This window comes from Lissotriton helveticus, chromosome 1_1 (assembly GCF_964261635.1).
Source record: "Lissotriton helveticus chromosome 1_1, aLisHel1.1, whole genome shotgun sequence".
Classification (NCBI taxonomy): domain Eukaryota; kingdom Metazoa; phylum Chordata; class Amphibia; order Caudata; family Salamandridae; genus Lissotriton; species Lissotriton helveticus.
The window spans coordinates 1,044,021,392-1,044,044,160 of NC_136057.1; the positions used below are offsets into that span (position 1 = coordinate 1,044,021,392).

The 22,769-nt window shown below is 46.6% G+C and overlaps 1 protein-coding gene across 3 annotated transcripts in view; it reads right to left on the reverse strand.

Annotated features, from left to right (window-relative positions):
- Positions 1-22,769, reverse strand: part of NME6 (NME/NM23 nucleoside diphosphate kinase 6) — a 167,836-nt gene that overhangs the window by 85,029 nt on the left and 60,038 nt on the right. For 2 of the 3 annotated variants that reach the window (XM_078677918.1, XM_078677920.1), the window contains exons 3-4: positions 16,571-16,677; positions 4,477-4,579 (exon numbers count right to left, since the gene is read on the reverse strand). In XM_078677918.1, the coding sequence (XP_078534044.1) occupies positions 4,477-4,579; positions 16,571-16,666 (199 nt within the window). In that variant the 5' untranslated portion in view covers positions 16,667-16,677. Of the gene's footprint in view, positions 1-4,476; positions 4,580-16,570; positions 16,678-22,769 lie in introns of those variants that run through there. The other variant, XM_078677921.1, reaches the window with a different exon arrangement.

Consider the following 22,769-nt stretch of genomic DNA (forward strand, 5'->3'; position numbering starts at 1 on the left):
CTTAGCATAGAACACCCAACCATCGCGAGCAGCATATTAGAGAGGATGGAGTTTTTCGAGATGGGGAGACCTGCCAAGGAAACGAACTTTAAAAGCAGAATATGTAAAATGATGACCAAGAAAAGCTTTTTGATATTGTGCATTTTCATGTTATTCAGTGTAATGATATTTTTAATAGGATGTTTTATTCTCTTTTCAAGTGACATTTGCATCCACCACATCGCCCATACCTCCTCCTTCTACTGTTTCCCCACACTCTTTTCAACCCCTTCCTGAACATGAATCCACTAGGAGATTAGAGTTTATTAATAACTCCTTCGTTCAGCTTTTGCACCAACACCAACTAGTAATGAACACGACTAACTGTTGGGTGTGTGGTCTTATGCCTCACACAACGGATAAAGGTATCCCTTATCTGGTCCTGCCTTTCAGCCACAATGGTTCTGTGTGGGCATACAGAACAATGTTCATCTATGCACATGAAATCTACCCCCTACGTTCTGTGGAAGACAATCCTAAGAATAGTGCTCTAGTTAAGGGTATAGTAGACATGATTAAGGAAGATATTTCCTACGAGACTATCCCTAGAGATGAGACACTAGTATACATAGGATGGAACGTGACCGGATATGGAGCTACTCTGAGTGAGAAACAGCAAGCTAAGAGATCTTCCCCGATTTGGATTGTACCCCATCAGGGTCATCTGTGTCTGCAAGGTACTGGCAAGAATCCCAGAGCTCAGTTAGGGAAGAGTATCTGCACTGAAACGTATGTTTTTGCATCTCAGACTTCCCCTTCATTTTTAGCAGCTAAGGGTACCTATTTCATCTGCCATGACAGAGCCTATACATGGTTGCCCCCTGACTTTTCGGGCACATGTTTTGTTTCGTTCCTGCTGCCTCCCACCTACACAGCTGTGGCAGATTACCATAAGACAAGGATAGTTAGAGGTGTCTTCAGTGAAGAAGACACTGCAGGACAAGAATTTGGGGACTTCGTAAAGGGTTTTCTGCCGTTCTGGGGACCCATGGTTAACAGCAGAAACATAAGGTAAATGACAAGGGTGGTTGAATCCACCGTGGTTGAAACTGCCGGTGCCCTTAGTAACTTGACTGCTGAGCTCCAGTCGGACCGTCTCATGACCCTTCAGAACAGGGTCGCGTTAGACGTCATACTTGCAGACCGAGGTGGGGTATGTAAACTGATCCAATCGAGTTGCTGTGTTTTCATTCCAGATAACGCTCCAACAGTGTACCAGGCCATCTCCAAACTGCATAAGATTTCCGAATCTATTCTTGTGGATAAAGGAGATTGGTCGTTAATGGGATGGTTCTGGGAACTGATATCCGCCTAGGGGGTGGAAAATTCTGATGGTCATTGGGATGGTCTTAGCCATTCTTTTCCTGTTCTGTCTGTGCGTGCAGTGTGCTCCTGCAATATGTGGCCTCTGTGCTACATCATGTGTAAGGAAACCTGTATCAAGAGACGAGCTAAGTACTAGGATGATGTTACAGCAACATCTCAATGACTTTAGGAATATAGACCTGGACTCAGATTAGCATGAGGATAGGTTAAATTGCCTATGTAAGGGCAAAAGGAGGGTTTGTGGTTCTGAAAATTCTGGACTCGTGTATTAGACTTTGCCGCAGTATGACGATTTTGGTATCAAAAGACCAAGAATGGCTAATACACTATGTACAAGCATTTTCGTCATGTTCCAGTAACGATTTCACCTCGAAATCGTCATTTTCGTCCTAAACCCTTGGCTTCCATTTTGTGTACAGCAGCCATTTTGTGAGTTGCCCTCACATAGGCTTATAACTACAGCCAAATTCGATTCCAAAGGACACGTACACCTTAATTGACTTCTCTGTGACCTGGGCAAGCTGAAACCATTGCCCCAGGCCGAACCTGCCCGGCCAGTTTCTTTCCCAGTGGCCGAGCGAGATAGCATCAAGGCACAACATGCCATAAACCTTTTCATCACACACACACCCTGCCTAACCTTGCTCACACCTGTCCCTGATTCTTTACATACAACTTGCTTTACGAGGAGGAGGTGCCCGTTTTTATTGGGGGTCCACCGATATCTGATGAAAATGTTGGGCCTTGCCGGGTAATTTATTGTGGGCTGAACAAATTGAAATGTGGGCTTGTCATCATGACTCTGCTTTTTCTTTGTAGTGAAAATATGTGAATGGTCTACTGTAAATCTAAGAATGTTTGCCTGAAGCATAATATTTTGTATAAAAAGAGAAGCCTGGCTTTGTAAGATTGAGCAGTCTCCTGAGAAAATACACGTGCTGTACTTCTAGGAGGCCTGTTACTTGGTTGCAGCCAATAAATTCGATCTTTGACTTCACCTAGAAGACTCTGAGTTTCTGTGTCTGAATCAGGAAAGTACTCGAGGTCTTTGGGTGTTGTCCCTGGCACCGCTGGGTTACCGGTTCAGTACCGGTTCTGAAAAACCCAGTACCTCAGCGTTGCACAATGAAATCGAGCCGGAGTGATGGATTGTAAAAACGTAAGTCTTAGCATAACTATAACCTGCTGCAGCCACCTGTTCTTGCTCATGATAACACTGCTTAACTGATGTGCCCATCTTTGATGATGAGGCGTGCTGCATTTTGTTACTCGAGACATGAAGTTGTGAATTAGCTTGTTCATGTGGTTTACATGTTTAATACTCGTAAAGGCAATCTTCTTTTTCATGTGATCTCAGTTAAGGTACCTGCTAGTAAACTTGGTGAGAATTCTGCCATGTGATAAATACAAGAAATCTATGTGTATTGGGCATACATTACACCCTGTCTGTACTCTGAGAATTTGCCACCACTGATGACTTCAGTGGGTCCCCCGGTCTGCTGATTCTGTGATTCATAGACTATTCCTTTTTCTTTGACAAATACTTTCATACTCATCCAAACATCAAGAAGTTTTCTTTGACAGGAAGGGCATTTTTTAAGGACACCAGTTGTTGGGGGGGGGGGGGGGTGGCGGGAGCACAGGTTTTAGGGTTCATGTAGCACTACCATATTATACATGTCACAAGGATGTTTTTGATACATATATATGCCAATAGGTCGTCCAAGAGGTTAACACTTTGCACTATTAAATGACTTTCTAGACTTCTTCCTTACAATTCACAACATTGTTAATAAGAAGCACAATCAGCAACTGTTATAAATTGTTTGCTTATAGAGGAGTGGTTTTATGCATGTAGGTGCTTTTCCTTAACAATAATAATGATGGCAATAATAATACCACAATTAAAGATTCCTGGACAGTTTGCATTAGCAGAACATTACAGTCAAAGAGCGTTATGAAATCGAGACAAAAGTTAAACTTTGTTCTGGCTGTAAGTGGTGAACTTAAAAAACAAAAACCGCTAAATATTACATAGTAAATACATTTGACCAAAGGCTTCCACTTTTGTAGCTCTTTATGAAAAAATGTGTCTGTACATCATTAAGTTGCAAACATAAAAGTTTGTAAATCCAACGTTATCCTGATAGCAAACTAAAACAATTGACAAGGGAAATTAGTGAAAGGCACTGCAATTTTTTTTAGAACAGGCTTAGGCATCCAAACAGCAAGCAATACAGCCATAAGTAGCCAAATATACTTTTGTGCCAACAACTTAAATACACCAAAGGACACAGATTGGGTAAAGCTATATTACACAATGCCAAAGAGTGCTGACCCAACCCCACTCGCTCGCTATACTTCTCTTTGCAGTGTTGATGACAGTATTTCTCACAACAGACAATAGCAAGACTTGAAATGTGCACAGCGGTGTATCAGTGATCCATGCTACACTGAGGCACAGTGCATTGACAACTTCAGATGCACATCATAGCAAAAGCATGGAAGACGAGGCTAAACCTAGTGTAGCTTTTCGGAATCACCCATCAATTAGCACGAAGAGGAGGTAAGTTAAGTTATGTGGCATTTATTACGTTTCAAAACAGCTTTCAGAAATGCCATAAATTCTGGAGTTTTAGAATCAACTGTCCATCAATAAAATGCATGTTAATGGGATCCTTTTAATGAGGTTATTTAATCGGTTTACTAAAGTGCAATTTCCGCATGCCATTTTGACAGCCCATGATGTCACTTCCCCAAAAAACACTAGTATTAAAAGCCCTAGAGAACTTTTGCTGCCATGTGCTGTCACTTTCCGTCATATCACTAAATACCTTAGCTACAGCTCATGCCTGATCATTTTGAAAATAAGAGTTCTCAGTAGCGCATGCAGCACACAAACGTTTTGCAAACTGAAGGGTCACAGCAGAATGCTAGCTGTGTTTAGAGACGTGTAACTAAAGTGCCAGTTACTCTACAGAAGAAATGTGGGAAAAACACTTTAGAGTATTTCTGTGTTTAGTTGTGCTGACGCATGTGAAAACTGCCATTCTCTAACCCCAGTGCAAAGCTTTGCCTCCCCTCCACACCCTGCTCAAGGCTCGCACTTACCCGAGTGCTCTCTGTAGAAGTTCTGGGAATCGTTTTTCGTCCAGCTAAGGATTTTACTTCGAATGATCAGGAATCTGTTGCTCAAGATCTTTTCATGCACAGCCTTAGGGAGAAACAGTGGAGTTACATAAATTGATGAAAGCAAGGAACCAATCTCAGAACAGACCACGCTGAAAGATAGTGAAACCAATGACGCTCCTCAGACGTGGTGTTACAGATAACTTCTACTTACTGAAACACAGCAGCTAAATAACAGTCCTTAAGGCGACTTCAACTTGAGTAGGTAACGAATGATGTGGTAGGTATGCTGGATGGTAGGTATTAACTATGTTGGACTTGGCCCTTTCTGCAGGGGCATCCCTAAACCTTTTGCCTTCACTACTCCCAATGTTGCTGAATTCGTTTTTGCTGACCTTAGGACTTAGTGCAGATTATCACTGCTAAACAGTGGGAAAATACTTGTGCTCTCTCCATAAAACATGGTAACATTGCCATATCCCCAATTGACATATTTAATTTACTTATAAGTCCCTAGTAAAAAGATACTATCAGTTCCCAGGGCCTGTAACTTTAATGCTACTAGAGGGCCAGCAGCACTGATTGTGCCACCCACTTAAGTAGCCCTTTAAACATGTATCAGGCCTGCCCATGCAGCATGTTTGTGCAATTTTAAAATGCCATTTCAGTCTGGCAAAATAAGCCATTTGCCTGGCCCAAACCCTCCTTTTTAGTACATATAAGTTACCCCTAGGGTAGGCCCACGACAGGCCAGAGAGCATGGTGAAATGTATTTAAAAAGTAGGATATGTACTTTTAAGTTTTGTTATGTTATCTAATATTTATAGAGCGCACGGCTACTCCCCGGAGTGTCCCGGCGCTGAGAAAACAGAGACCTCATAACATCAGTCAAAGCATTCCACTACACCGAAGCTCACAGCTGAAAGAGCCATGTTTTTAGGCTCCTCCTAAAGGTAAGTAGGTCCGGAATCTGTCTAAAAGAGAAGGGCAAACTGTTCCATAGCCGGGAAGCCACTGCCTTGCAAGATTAACCCCCTACCCGGGAGAGCAAGACCTACGGGGCGAGATCAGAAGCTGAGAGGAAGATCTCACGGTGCGCTGCAGGATATAAGGTTGAAATCTTTCCCTAAGGTAGGGAGCTCCAATCTTGTGGAATGCTTTAAAAACCAAGACCAAGGCTTTAAAACGTATTCTTTCTTTTCCACACCGGAAGCCAGTAAAGCAAGGACAGAAGCTGGGTAGTACAAGTCCTAGGTCCTGACAGAAAAATGGCCCTTGCTGCCATATTCTGAATCACCTGTAATAGGCCCAGAAGATACTCAGGAAGGCGCAGATACAGGGAATTAACATAGTCCAATCTGGACACCACCAGGGCCTGGACCACTGTTTTCCTATAGGGGCCTGAGAGCAGGGGGAGAAAGTTCCGCAGCATTCAGAAACAAACCCCAGCCACCGCTTGGACTTGGGCCTTCATCGAGAGGACTGCATCCAATTTGACCCCTACATTTTTTCAGAATGGTGACAGAGGAGGAAGGTAACATTTTACACTGTTAGTGAAAAACCCTTACAATCATTTTTCACTACTGCAAGGCCTACTGCTCCTACAGGATAACATAGGGGTTGCCTTATTACATTTTATAAGTGTAATTTCCAAATGCAAAAAGATAACCAGTTTATGTTTACTGTCTCTGTCTCTAGAATCCCAATTTAAAATCCTAACTTAAGATGAAGTGGGATTTTAAATGGTTATTCTGAAAATACCACTTTTAGTAATTTACCATTTTCCTGGCTTAGCCAATTACAGCCTGTAGACTGTACCTGGGTCACATGCCTGGGTGTTGCTAACAGTTGAGCTTTGTACATTCCTCCTAGACAGCCACACACAATAGGGAGCTTAGATGTGCCTGGATGGGCCATCACTGGCAGGATGGGAGGGGGGAGCTGGGCACAGTCCCACTTGAATTAGCCTCCTGTAGTCAGTCAGGAGTCAGGACAGGGAAGGCAGGGTGCCTGGGGGCTTCAAAGAGAAATCTCTAGACCAGGGGTACTCATAGTACGGCCCGCGGGCCGCTGGCGGCCCGGCAAGCCTTCCCCGGCGGCCCGTGGACCTTTCAGACATCGTACCCGAGTTTGGTTTTTTTTGGTTTTATTTTAAAGGCTGTCTGCAACCTGAGCTGACTCCGAGACTCTGCTGCCTGTGGGGGCCGGGCGATTTCCACTGTAGTCAGAGGGGTGCTGGGAGGTGAAAATAGCCTCATTAACATGCTAATGGTCTTTTAAAGACCTCTGAAATGATTGGGTGCGGCTGTGTGCGCGCGCCTGGAAGCTGTCACAGCCCGGGAAAGAGGGGGGGGGGGGGGCACACAGGCAGGGTACTTGCCCAAGCCCAATATTTACTGCCGAGACCCCCTCCCACCCCTGGGCTCTTGCTCGCAGTTAATGGCCCTTCTGGTAGAGCCCGCAGCCCTGCTCTGCTCGCCATCAGGACCAATCATCTCCACCGCAGCCCACGTGCGGCTATCGATGGCTTCTCTTGCCCCGGGCTCCCGCTTTGATATGCTAATCCGCCTGAGTCCAAAACTCTGCAGAGATCATATTAATGTTGCTCATACCGAGCCCGGCCTCCCCGCAGCTGCATATGCACAGATCCAATTTTAAAAGAAATTAACGAGGGCGGATTCTCTGCTTTTAATGAGTTGAAAGTATGTTTGGTAGTATGTTTCCCTGTAAAGCGCTTCAGCCACAAAATCTCAAAGCGCTGTATTGGTAGTTGGTGTTATGTAATTCTATCGCTTGTCGACTTCTTATTGGCCCCAGAGAGATGAAAGGTCGAGGGGGTGCGCCAGAACTGGAACCGGTGGTTTGCAGGCTGCCCACAAGCCCTTGCAGCATGTGCATTATTCCACTGAGCAGATTTACATGGTTCCTTTACATTCGAAGAAAGTGTAAACTGCCTTTAATAGTCGGGGCGTTTAATAATACTCCCTTGTTATTCTGCATGAAAACTCTGCCCCCTTTGGAGCTGCCACGTCTAAATATTTGGATGAAAAGATAACACGCTGACACTTGGCCCCTGTCGTTTGTGATGTGAAGTCTGGATGGCAAACTCAGAGAAGCTACGGTTTGGCTGCTTTTGTGATCACGCAGCCGTCCTGCCCCAGGCATCTTTCGATGCTTAAACAGCGCCGTCGCCCCTGGGCCAGGAAGAGAGGCCACGACAGCCACGAGAGCGCCTCTCCCATCGCTCTGGGCAACGTAAAATACAAACCACTTTCTATGAAAAACATTCTTTTTCTACTGTTGGGGGTGGGCAGGGGGAGTTCAGTGGAATTAATACAATCTGATATCGTTTGGGTTTTAAGAGATCTCAGGCTTGTCAGATCGCTTCGAGGTGAATGGCATTGGACGGGCAGGCGCTCTTGTCTCGGGCTATAAACATTGGCGGCGTGGATGTAATTACCGCCAGTATCTCTGGAAATCTCAGGCTCGCCGCCCAGCGAGATGCGCTGAGGCCCAGCTCTATTACCCAGAAGGGCATCCTGGTGCTGAGCAGGTGTGAATGTAGCCAAATCTAGGACCTATTCGAAAAGCCACGTCTTCGTCTTCTTGTGGAATGCAGCGAGGAGGAGGCTCTTAGGTGTAGTGGCAGGTCTTTCCACGCTTTAGGAGCAATGTAGTATACGTGAGGGAAGGGGAGTGAGGGAGGGAGAGAGGGAAGGGGAGGGAGTGAGGGGAAGGGATGGGTAGTGAGGGAGGGAAAGGGGGAATAGGGGGAAGGGGAGTGAGGGGAAGGGAATGGGTGTGAATGTGAGTGAGGGAAGGAGAGGGAAGGAGGAGGGAGGGAGAGGGAGGGAGAAGGAAGGAGAGGGAGGGAGAGGGAAGGAGAGGGAGAGGGAAGGAGAGAGGGAGACAGTCAGAATGAGGGAGAGATAGTGAGAGAGAGGTAGTGAGAGGGAGTGAGACAGTCAGAGTGAGTGAGACAGAGGGAGACTGGGGAGGGAGAGAGGGAGATAGAGGGATGGAGGGAGGGAGGGAGGGAGACAGAGAGAGAGAGAGAGAGAGAGAGAGAGAGAGAGAGAGAGAGAGAGAGAGAGAGAGAGAGAGAGAGAGAAAGAGAGAGAGGTGTATATGCCTGGTATGGTAGCTCAGTGGATGAAGGCGTCTGCTGCAGGGACCTGTGTTCAACCTCATGGTCGCAGATTTTTTTGTTGCTCTAGGCCCGCCCCCTCCCCCACTGACCCCGCCCCCACCGGTGCGGCCCTCGGACACAAACCACACTGTAAATTTGGCCCCCAAGAGAAAGTTTGTGAGTACCCATGCTCTAGACGCTTATCTGAGACGGGCTTGTCGGTGGCAGCGGCAGGCGCTATCTACTTTTAACCTAAACTAACTTGCAGTCTCTGGCGCTGAGTTAGAGTGCTGGCGACATCTGATGACTTTTAAAACTATTGTTTTTAAATCTTTTAATGTGTGCTGCATAAATTGTTTTGGGGAACATTACAGGGGCTGAATTACGAGTCAACTTACCTGTGTTGCCCGCCCCGTTCCGCCGCGTCCATTGTGGGCATTTGTTGCGGAGGGTGAGGAGGAGCCCAGCCCTTCCGGCTCCACAGGAAGGAGGGCAGCGTTCTAGTTCCCCCTCCCCGATCCCTACTTAATGCAGGGAGGACAGCGGCCGCACAGCGGCCGCGCCGTCGGCGTGCCAAAGGCAAGCCCGTCTGCGCCCGTACGGGGACCGGGGCCAAAACCCCTGCCCTATTTAAGCGCCTTCGAATTCATTATGGGAGAGAGGACCTAATACAGCTCTGCCCCCCCATACTGAAGGCTTGTAGACACACCATGGCAGTGACACAACTCAGGAGTTGCCAACATTGCTCCTTTAAGGGAATTTGGGAGCAACGCAGCCAGGCAGGCAGGAAGCTGCTTTTGGGCGGATTACTGAACTGTAGGTCCCTCAGCAAACACAGCGTTGAGATCTCGGAGCTTCTAATGGATGAAAAGCTTGACGTGCTGTTCCTGACGGAAACATGGTTGGGGACAAATTCGGACCCTGACATAATAGAGGCCCTCCCCCCTGGATATAATATAACCAGAATTGACAGAGGAACGGGCACGGGAGGTGGGATTGCAGTTATTACTAAAGCACCCTACGAATGCACCTTAGACCCCTTACTGGTGAATAGTAGCGAGGCCGGTTGCTTTTTGTTAAAACTTGGCCCGAAGTCGTCAATAGCTGGGATCCTTATTTATAGACCTCCTGGAGCTCTTGGCCATTTTAGGACAAGTCTTCAAGAGGGCATTGCCCACTTGGCGATCAGGCGGAACAAACTTCTTGTGTTGGGCGATCTGAATATGCACTTTGAAGACCCTTTACACAAGGAGGCAGCGGAGCTGCGTCAGGATTTGCAGTCTATGCAACTGGATCTTAAATCCTGCTCCCCCACTCATCAGCTAGGCCATTTGCTAGATCCGGTATTTGCTAGCTGGGAGAGTGTGGAGGTAGGGACTTCGCTGCCAGTTCCCTGGTCGGACCACTTCTTGGTGCCTTTTAGCATAGACATAACTGCGGAGGACACACAGAAGGGAGTGACTAACAGCTATCCTTGTAGAAAGTGGAAAAACTTTTCACAGGATACCTTTAACAAAGAGCTGAGGGAAGGGGGCCCCCCTGGAGGGTCTAACAGCGTAAGTGCTAGTGAAAATCTGAACAGACGCATTCTGAAGGCCCTAAATAAAGTGGCGCCGTTACTCCTGAATAAATCTGATATTAGAGCAAGAAAGTCTGCTCCATGGTTTACCCCCTCTCTGCAAAAGGCCATGGCAGAATGCAAGCGTTTGGAAAGGAGCTGGAGAAGGGGTTTTAGAGTGCAGGAGAGGTTGCTATACAGAGTAGGACAGAGGAAATATCAAGTTCTACTGAGAGGAGCCAAGGCCGCCCATTACAAAGCCAGAATCGGAGAGGCTGAGAACTCCTCAAAGGAACTCTTTAGAATTTATAAGGAGATCTCCACGGTGGCCTGTTTAAATGCGCCTAGCAATGATTCAGTGGACGAATGTAATAGGGAGGCAAAATACTTCTCTCAGAAGGTGAGGAACATCTATTCGTCATTCACTGGCAACCCGATGAGTGGACTGGATTTTGAGGAATTGTCAGGAGACAGTATGACGGGAGTGACACTGGAATATTTTTCTGTCCCCCCACCTGAGACTTTAAGAAGCATATGTCTCAGTATTAAATCTGGTTCTCCTAGGGACCCGGCTCCTCCTAAGGTGTTAGGGGAGAGTCTGGAGAGCCTTGAGCCTTACATAAGGCACGTCCTGGAGATCTCTTTTTCATCTCATACGTTGCCAGTGAACTGGAAAAGAGCTGTGGTCTTGCCCATTAGGAAAAAACCCACCATCAGCCATGATATTCTTGAAAACTTACGACCTATCTCACTGTTGCCTTATATAGCTAAGGTAGCGGAGAAAGTGGTCAATACTCAACTGATGGCGCACCTGGAGGTGGCTAATCTTTTACACCCCTCTCAATCAGGATTTCGGGCGGGATATTCCACAGAAACCGCTCTACTAAGGGCCACGGAGACCATCAGGCAAGGAGTAGACGCGGGACACACCATGGCACTGATAATGTTAGATCTCAGTGCAGCGTTCGACACTGTGGCGCACTACACCTTGCTGCAGTGTCTGAACAGAGGTGGTGTCTCGGGTTCTGCTCTAGGCTGGCTGAAATCTTTCTTGACAGGGCGTAGTTTCCAGGTCCGACGTGGGACATTTCAGTCCAAAGACGTGGCATTGAAACAGGGGGTGCCTCAGGGCTCTGCCCTGAGCCCCACTCTGTTCAATTTGTACATGTCTCCCCTGGCACAGGTGGTACAGACGTTTGGGGTGGAGTTAGTCTCCTATGCAGACGATACCCAGTTGTTGATCTCTCTATCACAGGCACCCTCGGTCGGGGCATCCAACTTTAAGGCATGCATGCAGGAGCTGGCCTCCTGGATGAATAACAACTGCTTAAAGTTAAATGGAGGCAAGACCGAGGTGCTGGTGGTTGGTGGAGACAAATCCAGCTGGACTACAGATTGGTGGCCACAGTGTCTGGGTCCTACCCCGATAAAAATCTAGGGGTGTGGGTGGATCCCGCCCTCTCTTATGATGGCCACATCCGTCGTTTAGTGGGGAAATGTTTTGGTGTTTTAAAAACGTTACACAAAACACTAGATCTGCTCCCGCTGGAAGCCAGACAGACGATGACACATGCCCTTGTTACCTGCCGTCTTGATTACGGGAACGCATTATATTTAGGAGCGTCAGAAAAAAATCTTGGATGGCTACAAGTCCTCCAGAACGCACCAGCTCGGTTGATTCTGAGGCTACCCAGAAGGGCGGCGTCTAAGCCAGCCCTTAAGGCTCTGCACTGGCTACCTGTTAAAAAAAGGGTGCTGTTTAAATCTCTTCTCATTTGTCATCTTATCCTCTGGCACAAGGCTCCGACATACCTGGGGGACTTGGTCACCAGATATGTGCCAGGTAGGGCCCTGAGATCATGGGGGACTGGCCTACTGGCAATCCCTAAGATTAAGAAAGCGAGAATGGGCGGTCGCTCATTTCGCTTTCTAGCAGCACAAAATTGGAACAAACTTCCGGCCTGTCTTAGGGTGGAAAGGTCGGAAACTAATTTTAGGAGCCTTCTTAAAACTCACATGTTTACTCTTTAGTTGTTGGTAAAAGTTTAGGGTTTGCTGTCTTTTCTCTGATAGTCCTTTCTCCACAGCGCGAGGACACGCCGAGATGGCGTAACTAGGCGCTTTATAAATATCTTTATTATTATTATTATTATCTCTCACTTTAAAGGAGCAACTGGGTATAATAATTGGACCTCACATACCATCTCTTCAGTACACTTCTGGACCAGTGGATACTTTGCCAGGAGGAACTGCAGAGCTGCTACGGGGACTTCCACTCTGCTGGACTGCTACTCTAAAGGAAATGCTATCCTGCTGCCCTCCTGCCTGGGGAAGAAGGACTGGACCTGAAACTTCATCTTGAACCCAGGACCCCAGAGTGACTCCAAAGGCTAGTCATCTGGCCGCCTGCTCTGAGCCTCATAGACATTAAAGGCTTCCGAAAAAGCTTCTGGACACACCTGCAGCGGGATCCTGACCGCCCAAGTGGTGCCTCTAAGGTCCTGGACCCTTGGTGTGGCTCACAGGCTCTTAAATAAAGATTTGGGGATCTTCGTGACTGCGAATGGGTCTATTGCACCGAGACTGCGCTGCTCGCACCAAAATCCTGCATGAGCCGCCGACAGCCTTTCTCTCTGCACAGCAGCATCGACAGTATGTGGGAGACTGCCAAAGCGAATGCCTGGCCTGCTTTATGCACCACGCCAATAACTGCCTGCGACGCTTTCCTTGCTCCCCGCGGCTCTCTCCAATGCAAACTAGACTCTTGGTACAAAACTTGAGATGGTAAAAGTTCAGCTTGACTAATCTGGGACTGTATTGGAACTGCTCTCCATTGCGATCAGATTGAACATTTTTTATTTTTTATAAACCTTTTTATTAAACGTAAACAAAATCGGTACATACAAAAGTAGTTATAGTTTATCACCTATTTTACATGAGTTCTAAGTCAAATATTTATGCAATTGGCTACAATTTGACTTTGACTCAGTCTAGGGCGAACAGATAGCCGTGGTTATCGCTTTGGGCTTTATGTTGCTATTTTACAATTTATTCTTTTAAAATTCATAACTCTGGTTCCATTGATTAAGAGTTACTGTTGTTTTGGTCTTCTTTTATTTACTACATTTTCCTCCATTTTTCTAAACTAGTGTGGGACTTTTTGATGTGGGGGCTTTCACGGTTTTACTGTTAGGTGTGTTGCACAAATACTTTACACATTGCCTCTAAGTTAAGCCTGACGGGTATATGTGCCAGGCTACCAGGGAGTTGAGCACAGGTTAATGTGGGGGTTGCTTCGGCCTTACCCAGACATGGATTGTGGTGGCTGCTTGACCAGGGCTCACACCCCGGTCAACCAGTAACCCAATTGTCACAACACATTTACCAGGTATACATAGTTAAAGAGTAGATTTTCTCGAAAGGGACGGAGAGAGCCAGAATGTGTTGGTCAATATTGTTTTTGTAGGAGGAGAGGAGATTAGAGACTAGTCTTCAGTGTGGGAAAGGACGATACTGAAAGCAAGTAAGAGGGAAGTGAGCTGCAGTCGAGAGGTCCCAGAAGACTTAAAGACCAGAGCCCGTACTGCACTGGGAGGTTGCAGAGTGTAACACTGGCAGAGCACAAGCTGTGAATAAGGATGCATCAAAAAAAGGTTTACAAGAGGCTTTGTGTGGAGAAAGTGTTGCTAGTGTAACATGCTAGGATTGCTAGGTTGCATAGGGCTTTGGTTTTGAGAACTAGTCAACATGTTTAAAGACAACAGTATGATTATTGATGTACTTATAAAGTGCATGACAACCCATAGATGTCTTGGCGCTGAGATTAGAAATCTACAGTGCACTTGTCACATGGTTGATTACTCTCCGGACATGGGACTATCCTTGTACTTACTCGAAATAACCTACGGACTCAGAAACGCCTGATACGATAAGCGAAACACCTTTTGATCCATATTTTAACTCTTTTAACAAAGGGTACTACAGAGTAACACTTGATGAACTAGAGGAATTAAATGAGTGACCAAGGAACGGTACAAGTACAGTTGTATGCTGGCGTTTCCCACCTGGACTTCTTAGATAGTGCTTATTTAATACATTGCTCTGAAGAAGCCCTTTCTAGGGCGAAACGGGTTGGCTGTGCCTACTTGTCAAGAAACTTAAGAAATAAAGAATCTTTCTACATACACGAGAACTCAGTAAAAGGACTATTATGGAACATTGAAACATTCCATATAATTTGTATTGCCTCTCATCTTTCTGTCTATACTCGTCACAGCCATGCAAAAAGGCTGCTAAAGCTCAGAACTGCACGTCCTCAATTTTCTCCATAATGCTAAAACGTTGTCAGTGGCTTTAAACTCCAAAGGCAAAGAATTCCAGGCCACAGCAACTCGATGAGACAAAGCATGTTCTCTTTCTTCTCAAATCTTCAGGACCACTTATATGAATAAAAATAATTAAGAAGAACACCTGGGGAAAGAGAACATATGCCAGATGTATGCTGCTACACAGTATGAATATGGCTAGGGAGATTATATATTTAGCACCTTAGCCTATGCTGGATCTATGCGCAGACTGATGCCATAGTAAAATATCCTGACTTTTCTGGAGATCAGTGTTCTGGCCATTGCTTAATTTGTGAAAGAAAGAGTGTTGGTGCCTGAAGCTTCGCCCAGAAGCCGGCAAACGGTGTAATTAAATGTTGGAGCACCAAATGCCAAATTCAGTAGTATTTAATCCACTACCAGATGCTCCCTTCCCCTTTTTCTCACATGCAGGTTCCTGCTTTCGTTTGTGACGTTTTTTCCATCTTTTTCCTTCTCCACCTTTCCAATCTGTGTGTTGTTCCCAATCATGCACTTGGTAAATATCTGATATGGGAAACAAGTGCTGGTTCCCAAACTTTAGTTGGTGCTCCCCACCGGCAAGCACAGGCTCAAATTAAGCATTGATCTTGGTTCAGTAGAAGGGAAAGGTTGGTCGAAAATGTGCATATATATATATATATATTGTATTTGAAGGGGGAGGGGGTGAAAGCAACATACTGCAGTATCATCCTTATCATCACGATAGCATAAGTGGTATGGGGAGGAGCCAAAACTGAGACTTTGTAAATTATTTTGATAGGGTGGGTCTCAGTCTTACCAACCCCTTGAGGGTTACTGGTCGCATTTGCAATGGGGCCCAGAGAGATCTGTGTTTTGTCTCATTTAAGAAAGAGTGCACACATCTTAGTTTTCATTGAGCAGTTGAATGAAGTGATCCACGGGTGTGGGTAGGGACGAGAAAGAGCGAAGGCATGCAGAGAGTGGTGTTATTCAAATACTATTTAATCAAAAGGAATTCCCTGTTAGTGGTCTCCAAGGGGAGACTCATCAGCCGGAGGTTCCAACAAGGGGCATCTCATCAAGAGGTCCTGACTGGTAATTAGGCTTCTATGCTGGCGGTATTGATGAGAGTCTACTGACCAACAAAGAGGCTCCTTTTGGCAGTGCTCTGTCAAAATCTTTCTGATCTGAAATGAGGCTGCCAGAGAACTCCAAGAACGGCTATTAGTTCTGGCCGGAAAAGAGATACTGATAGAGAAAAAATTCTTGTATGTAGTATTTCTATAACATCAGTTACATATCTCATAGGAGAAAGCATTGACAGTTAGCTCAGAAGGAACTAGGCCTATGCATGCCAGGAGTGAGGATAGTTAACGCATTGCCTGAGTTTCAAAGTGAGATTTACTAAATAAAAACCACAATAGTAAACAAACGTTGGCAAAGCCAAATGTTCAGACCTTCACATGCTGGCTTTTTTTTTAAACAAGCATATGCCACAGGGGGGGGGGGAGCATGCAATCGCCTAAATGTGACACCATATGCTTCTATTAAATATTTTAGATTTTAAAAAAAATAACATCACATATTACTTAAACAGAACAGTGTGAATGCTTCCTAACAGCCATGTGTCCTTTGAACAGTTAAAGAAGCATTCTTAGTTTTGATGCACATCACATGAAGATATACTCCATATAGAATTTTGAAATGCTGTAACTTAAAGACCGAATTTAAATACGTGAAGATGACAAAAAAAAGCAAAGAATAAATAATTAAAAGAAGCACGAGCCAAAAAGCTACGGCATTCACGTGAACTTCCTTTTAGGCCGATTTGCATAAGTGAGCAAGAAAAATGCTGTCACTAAAAGTCCTGGTGTCGGTGGCTGAAGTGCCCAATGGGTGAACAGGGATGACCCAAGCCCCTTCACCAAGTAATTTATTGTTTGCTAGTTTTTGTTTACACAAAGTGAATATAAATAAGGCTGTCTCTAGGGCAGACCTAAAACATGTCGACGGGGTGTCGATGTGGCGGAAAGGAGCAGCCGTTCACTGCACTCTACTCACCTCTGATATGAGAGGGTGTGCCACCGCATCCGGTTTGAGGACTGCGAGAGTCAGCTGCAGAACCCTGTGACCGCGCTGATGGACCATGGTCGACATCCTGGACCGTCCTGTTGAGAATACAGACAAGCTTGAGAATGCCAGGGTCACAGCTTAACCTTGACCTTACCCTACGTGAACGGGGCAGTGGTGGGGCTACGTTCTACCCTTATATGGGCATTGCAGTTGGAAATGGACGCTCCAGTTGCTGCTGCACTTGTTCTGACATGACAGGGGGTTCCCATTCTGATATATGCAGCCTACAACAAACGGAGCAGAGCAAGGAAACCCTTCAACAGCCTTTTGATGTAAAATGATGATAATAGCCTCTCAGCTAAAAAGTGCTTTGTGCTTTTACCCAAAGCACATACAACCACTCGTATACACAATTTAAAATGTCACCCAATTTACTAATCCTAGAAGGCTGAAAGGCAACGATGACCGTGCTGAGATCTGAGCCTGAGGCCTGTAAATAACAAACAGAACTCAACGGTGAGCACTTAACTCGCTGAGCTATTTTTGCAAGTCTCTGTTTCCTACCGGTTTGTTTCCATCTGCCATGGGTATACATACCCTTTCCCGTACTCTTCCTCATTATAACTTTAAGAGTGAAACTAGTCAAGGGAAAAGAGATAGACACTGTTGTATTGCCTCGTTTTAGAAAGCATATCCCACTGGATAGACCAAACAGTCCGGTGAATTGCAAGAACCGTATGGTTGCATGTAAACAGTACACATCTTTGATAGCCCACATGAGATAGACACTGCAAGTAAAAAACATCTCAGATCGGTACTATATATGCATTATAGAAAGGAAAGATTTGATAGGGAATCCAGGAAACCAACTGTAGCCACTTTTATGTCCTTCAAGAATACTCATTATCAGTTGGCTAGCTATCTCAATAAACCTATGGGCCGTTGGGAGCGGGGTCTGCTCTTCCGTTTAAGGGCTGGCACAGTGACATTTTTATTATGTTTCCCCCTTGGTTTTATGCGCATCTTGATTCTTTGCCATGCCCGTGTGACGGCCGGACTGGGCAAACTACACTACATTTCTCATTCTTCTGCAAGTTTTATATACAGTATACTAAGTTGTTTTATAGCCTTTAAAAAAAAAAAAAAAAAAAACACTCACTGATGTTCATATAGAGTTATATTGAACTTGGAAGATGATTAATTTAATTGAATTATAACATTAAGAGTGAATCTAGTCAAGGGAAAAAAGAGAGAGACACTGTTGTACTGCCTCGTTTTAGAAAGCATATCTCACTGGATAGTACAAACAGTCCTATAATTGACACGAACCGTATGGTTGCATGGAAACAGTACATTAAACCTGCCAGTGGCACCTGCTGTTTCTTCCCAAACTGGAAGACATGGAGACCAGGCCCATAAATGAAAATCTGTCACCCGTGATTTAAGTCTGTGTCAACGTAGATGAGCAAGTGGTGAGTTAATCAAAGGGTGGAAGCATAAATGCAAGGGTCTGTGAGCAAGTTCATTGATGAAGGACTAAGGTTGCAGGTCCCATGCCTGCCTCCACCCATTGCTTCATCTGTGCACTCGTCAACTCGCCTATCCTCAATACCCCACACCCATAACGCATCCAAAGAGGTCAGACCAACCGCCATTGGCGGTGCTAGTTATTGTGGTTACTCGTTTTCCATGACTAAATAAGGTTTCAGAATGGGAATCAAACAATCAGTCACTTTCAGTTAATGTCACTGGAAACATCACACAGGAGGAATATTATGCCTTTACATCACAAATTACTAATTTAAAAAAATGGATGTTGAAATGACATGAGTTTGTTGCAACAGAAAAGGATCAAAAGAAAAATATTATTTCCTTCCCATTGCGGATGACGACACTCCACACCAAAAACAAGAAATCACAATTGACAGTGAGAAAGCATTGAGACATATAGAAAAGCCACGAGTTATGAGAGGGAGAGAGTGATAGATAATCAAGGATTGATTATGGTTGTGTGAAAAAGAAATGCGTTACCTGTAACTGCAGTTGTCCAATATTGGTATCGTTCATAGATTCACATGCCTGAATCATTCCCCGCAGTCTGGATGGGAGTCCCCGGTACATAAATAAAGTAATGGGGGCGGAGCTAGCTCGGGAGCGTGATGGCCGCCTGAGCCCAGAGCTCCGCCGAGTCATCTAACTATCCGCCACTTATCCTTCACCTACGGCGTTTTTTTTTTTTCATCTTCACAACAGCCCCAGATACTTCGGAAGATGTGCGGAGGCAACCGTTCGGCTTGGATCCAGGAGTGGCAGCCTGCAAAGTCAGACATTGCTGTGGAAGATCTTGCGGTGACTGGGCCGTCGATCCCCGCCCCACAGTGACTGCTGCGGCCGAGCTGTGTCGCTTTGCGTGTGGCCGGACCTTGCACCTGGTGCCATGGTGGGCGGGGTTCTGCCGCATTGTTGCCTGCGGGGGATCTGATTGAGCTGGCGGCTGGAAGGGGTGCACCGGGGGACAGCGGAGCTCTCGATAAGCCTGCGGATGACCGATCGGAGGAGCTGCTGGGACGGTGAGGCGCCGTGAGGCCCGGCCAAGTGAGGCGGTGCCGGTCCCCGGCGGTGTTGCCTAGGTTCTGCCGAGCGGCGTGGGAGCCGGGCAGGCGAGTCGGCTTCTCGTGGCCCCCCCTGCAGGACTTCGGGGGCTGGGGCCCTAGGCATACGCCCCAACACTAACTGGAACTGCAACGGCAGCCTAGAGGGCAGATAAGGCCTATGAACTGCTCAGTGAGGGCGCGCAGTGCTGGGGCACTCCTGCGCTCACCGGGGCTATACATCGCCTGGGTCAAGCAGTATAGTGTGAGGTACGATCTTGTGGAGCGGCTGGTCGCGACCTCCCAATCACCCCTGGGCTGCTTGCATAATCGCTGGATGCTGAGACCTGAGTTAATAGCCCTAAATTCTTTTGGAGTGGTGGAGGACAGCTTGGTGCTCTGCCTGAGTTGGAGGTCAGCAGTGAGTGGACACTCGTGATTGCGGCAATCCCGCACCCCCTGGGGCTTGGCTGTGTGGCAGATTGGGAGCTGCGGACTACGCCTATAATTTACACCCTGCTTGGATGAGCGGCCGGCCGGGCGTGGCAGGTAGCAGGCCTACTGAATTTGTGTAGAGACATTGGACCTATATCATTGGAGCCCTCCTTGCTGGATGTCTGAGGTCGTTGTGTCCCATTGACCATCGGGCGCTAGTGATCTTGCAGGACTTTGCTGGGACTGCGAAGAGTGTTCCTATTTGAACAAGGCTGCTGGTTGTGAGTGGCCATAACAGTTGACGTTACTTTGCAATCCAATATAGGATCCTGACTTACAATCAGGTCGGAGAACGAGTGCGACGGTTGGCAGTCAATGGGAGTAGGCACTCCCAGTAACCATGGGCAAGGGAGGTAAGACCCAGACAAAGCTGGCCTTTGACCAGAAGCGATTCAAAGCCCAGCACCACGCTTCTGATGGAGGTGCTAGGGGGCCAACGCCAGAGCAAGAGGATACCGAAGCGGACTTACGAACTATCCTGAAATCAATAGAGAAGACTCTTCAGAGTGGCATCACATCCTTGGGCACCAAAATGGACGCCCTGACATATAGGATGAATAGAATGGCAGAGCGCCTTGATAAGCACGCTGAACGGCTGGATATGTCTGAAAAGCGCATAACGGAGGTAGAAGAGGCCATACCACCCGTGACGCTGACCATAAGCAACTGGGAAAGGTTATACGCGTCCTGTAGGACAAGACGGAGGATATTGAGGCGCGTTCACGGAGCTATAATCTGCGTCTCGTTGACCTTCTGGAATCTACGGCTACAGGGAATATGGAAAAGTTTGTCGAGAAATTGCTTGTGACACTGTTGGGTAACGATGTTTTTTCGGCAATGTTTGTGGTGGAGAGAGCGCACAGGGCACTGGGGCCTCAGCCTCCGCTGGGTGCGGCGCCGCATCCGATTATAGCGAAGTTACTTAACTACAGGGATCGAGATGCGGCCCTCCTTGTTGCCAGGGAGAAGAAAACGTTGCGATATGAGGGGTCGGAACTCTCTCTATATCCTGACTACACCGCCAGAGTGCAGGAGGCTCGCAGACACTTCGTACCACTCAAGAGGCAGCTTCGAGATTTGAGTGTGGACTACGCCATGCTGTACCCTACAAAGCTGCGGGTAAACCGATAAGGGAAACCACACATTTTCACGGACCCTAAGGTGTTGCAGCAAGCCATCAAGAGCTGAACGAAAGAACGGAAAGGAAGCCCGCAACGACTGCAGCCGGAGGAGTCGGAGGGGGCTGCGCTAGACGAACAGGACTGAATTCTTGCACTGGACGATATCAGGGCGGTGAGAGGTGCTGGGGACTATGTGGGGGTGGTTCTCGTTTTCAGGTACGTGATACTATGGTGAAAGTCAATGTAATGCTTGGTTATAGTAGATATGCTGCGGACCCCCACCTGGTGTTACCATTGAGGCGGTGAATAAGGGAATTTGTCTCTGCGTATTAACTGGGATCGTTTCATAACAACAGTATTCATACAGCTAATACTGAGTCCGGTATCTCTGGGGCACCTCTATGAGCGTAATCAGTGATCAATAACTTGTAGAGCATCATGGAGGACTGTCAATATGCTTATGGGGGGGTTGGTTGTTTAATTGCTGATGCTGAAAATGTTTTTGTGATGACACGTTGGGGCTAGGGCGAGTCCTAATTGCTGTTGGTTTCTGTAGAAGTTAGGCACGAGGGGCTACCTCCGCTCACGTGTGCCTGGCACTGTTGTTGCTCTCTCCTTCGAGGGGGTTAAAGGTTGGGGGGTATGGGGAGACGGGGACTAGGGATTGGACTTCATGCAGCCATGTTGTGGGAGGTCTGCTGTGGGAGGGGGGGGAGCGGGAAGTTTATCATGGGAGGTTGTTTTGGTTGCTGGTTGTTTATTAAGCGGCCGATGCAATACACGCTAGTTCACAAACTTGCTTGCAGCACAATATGCACTACCTACGTGGAATGCTTTACTTACCTGTAACAGCAGTTATCCAGTATTGGTGTCTTTCATAGATTCACATGCCTGAATCATTCCCCGTCGTCGAGATGGGAGCCCGGGTAATAGAAAAGTAATGTCCTATAGACATACATAGAGAAAAGTAGGCCTAAAGGCCTTGCCTTAGTAGCCTATGTCCTTTTGTAAAAAGGACCAAAATCCTGAAGGTAGCCAATCAGCTACCACCTCCCTCTAGAACCTTCCTGCCAGGAGCCTCAGTCTCTCAGATTTCCGTACGCACCAAGCTAGGTAAACGTAATATATGTTCTGGAGTGAGAGATGAGTCCTTCCTGGGGAGGTGGGAGGGTTGCATGTGAATCTATGAAAGACACCAATACTGGATAACTGCTGTTACAGGTAAGTAACGCATTCCTTATCCAGTATTATGGGTGTCTTTCATAGATTCACATGCCTGAATCAGAATAGCAAGCAATACATTATGCACATTTGCGATGGAACATAACAATTAGTCTGAGATAAAACATATCATGCGACTAGATACCATCAGTAATACAAGGAATAAAGTAAATAAATGTGCATACCATTGCAGGACGGTGGGAAGAAGGAAGGCTCATCTTACTGGAATAGATGGCGAAGTACAGCCTGGCCCACAGCTGCATCCTGCATCCGTTCCGTATCCAGGCAGTAGTGCCTGGTAAATGTATGCAGCGATTTCCAGGTCGCTGCTCTGCAGATGTCCAGAATCGGTACTCCAGCGAATAGTGCTGCCGATGTGGACACAGCCCTTGTGGAATGCGCTCGGACTGTGGAATGTAATGGACGTCCGGCTTTGTCATGGCAAAAAGCAATTGCCGCTGATATCCATCGGGAAATGCTTTGTTTAGAGAGTGGCATGCCTTTTCTAGGTCTGCTGAAGGCAATGAAAAGTTGATTTGTTTTTCTGAAATGTTTCGTTTTGTCCAGATAAAATTTTAGACATCTCTTGAGGTCTAAGGAGTGAATAGATCTTTCCGCCACAGTACAGGGGTTCGGGAAGAATGAGCGAAGTACAAGCGGTTCATTTAGATGGAAGTCCGAGGGGACTTTAGGGATGAAGCGAAGATTGGTTCTTAAAATCACTCTGTCCTCTCTGAATTGCATGAAAGGATCTTGTAT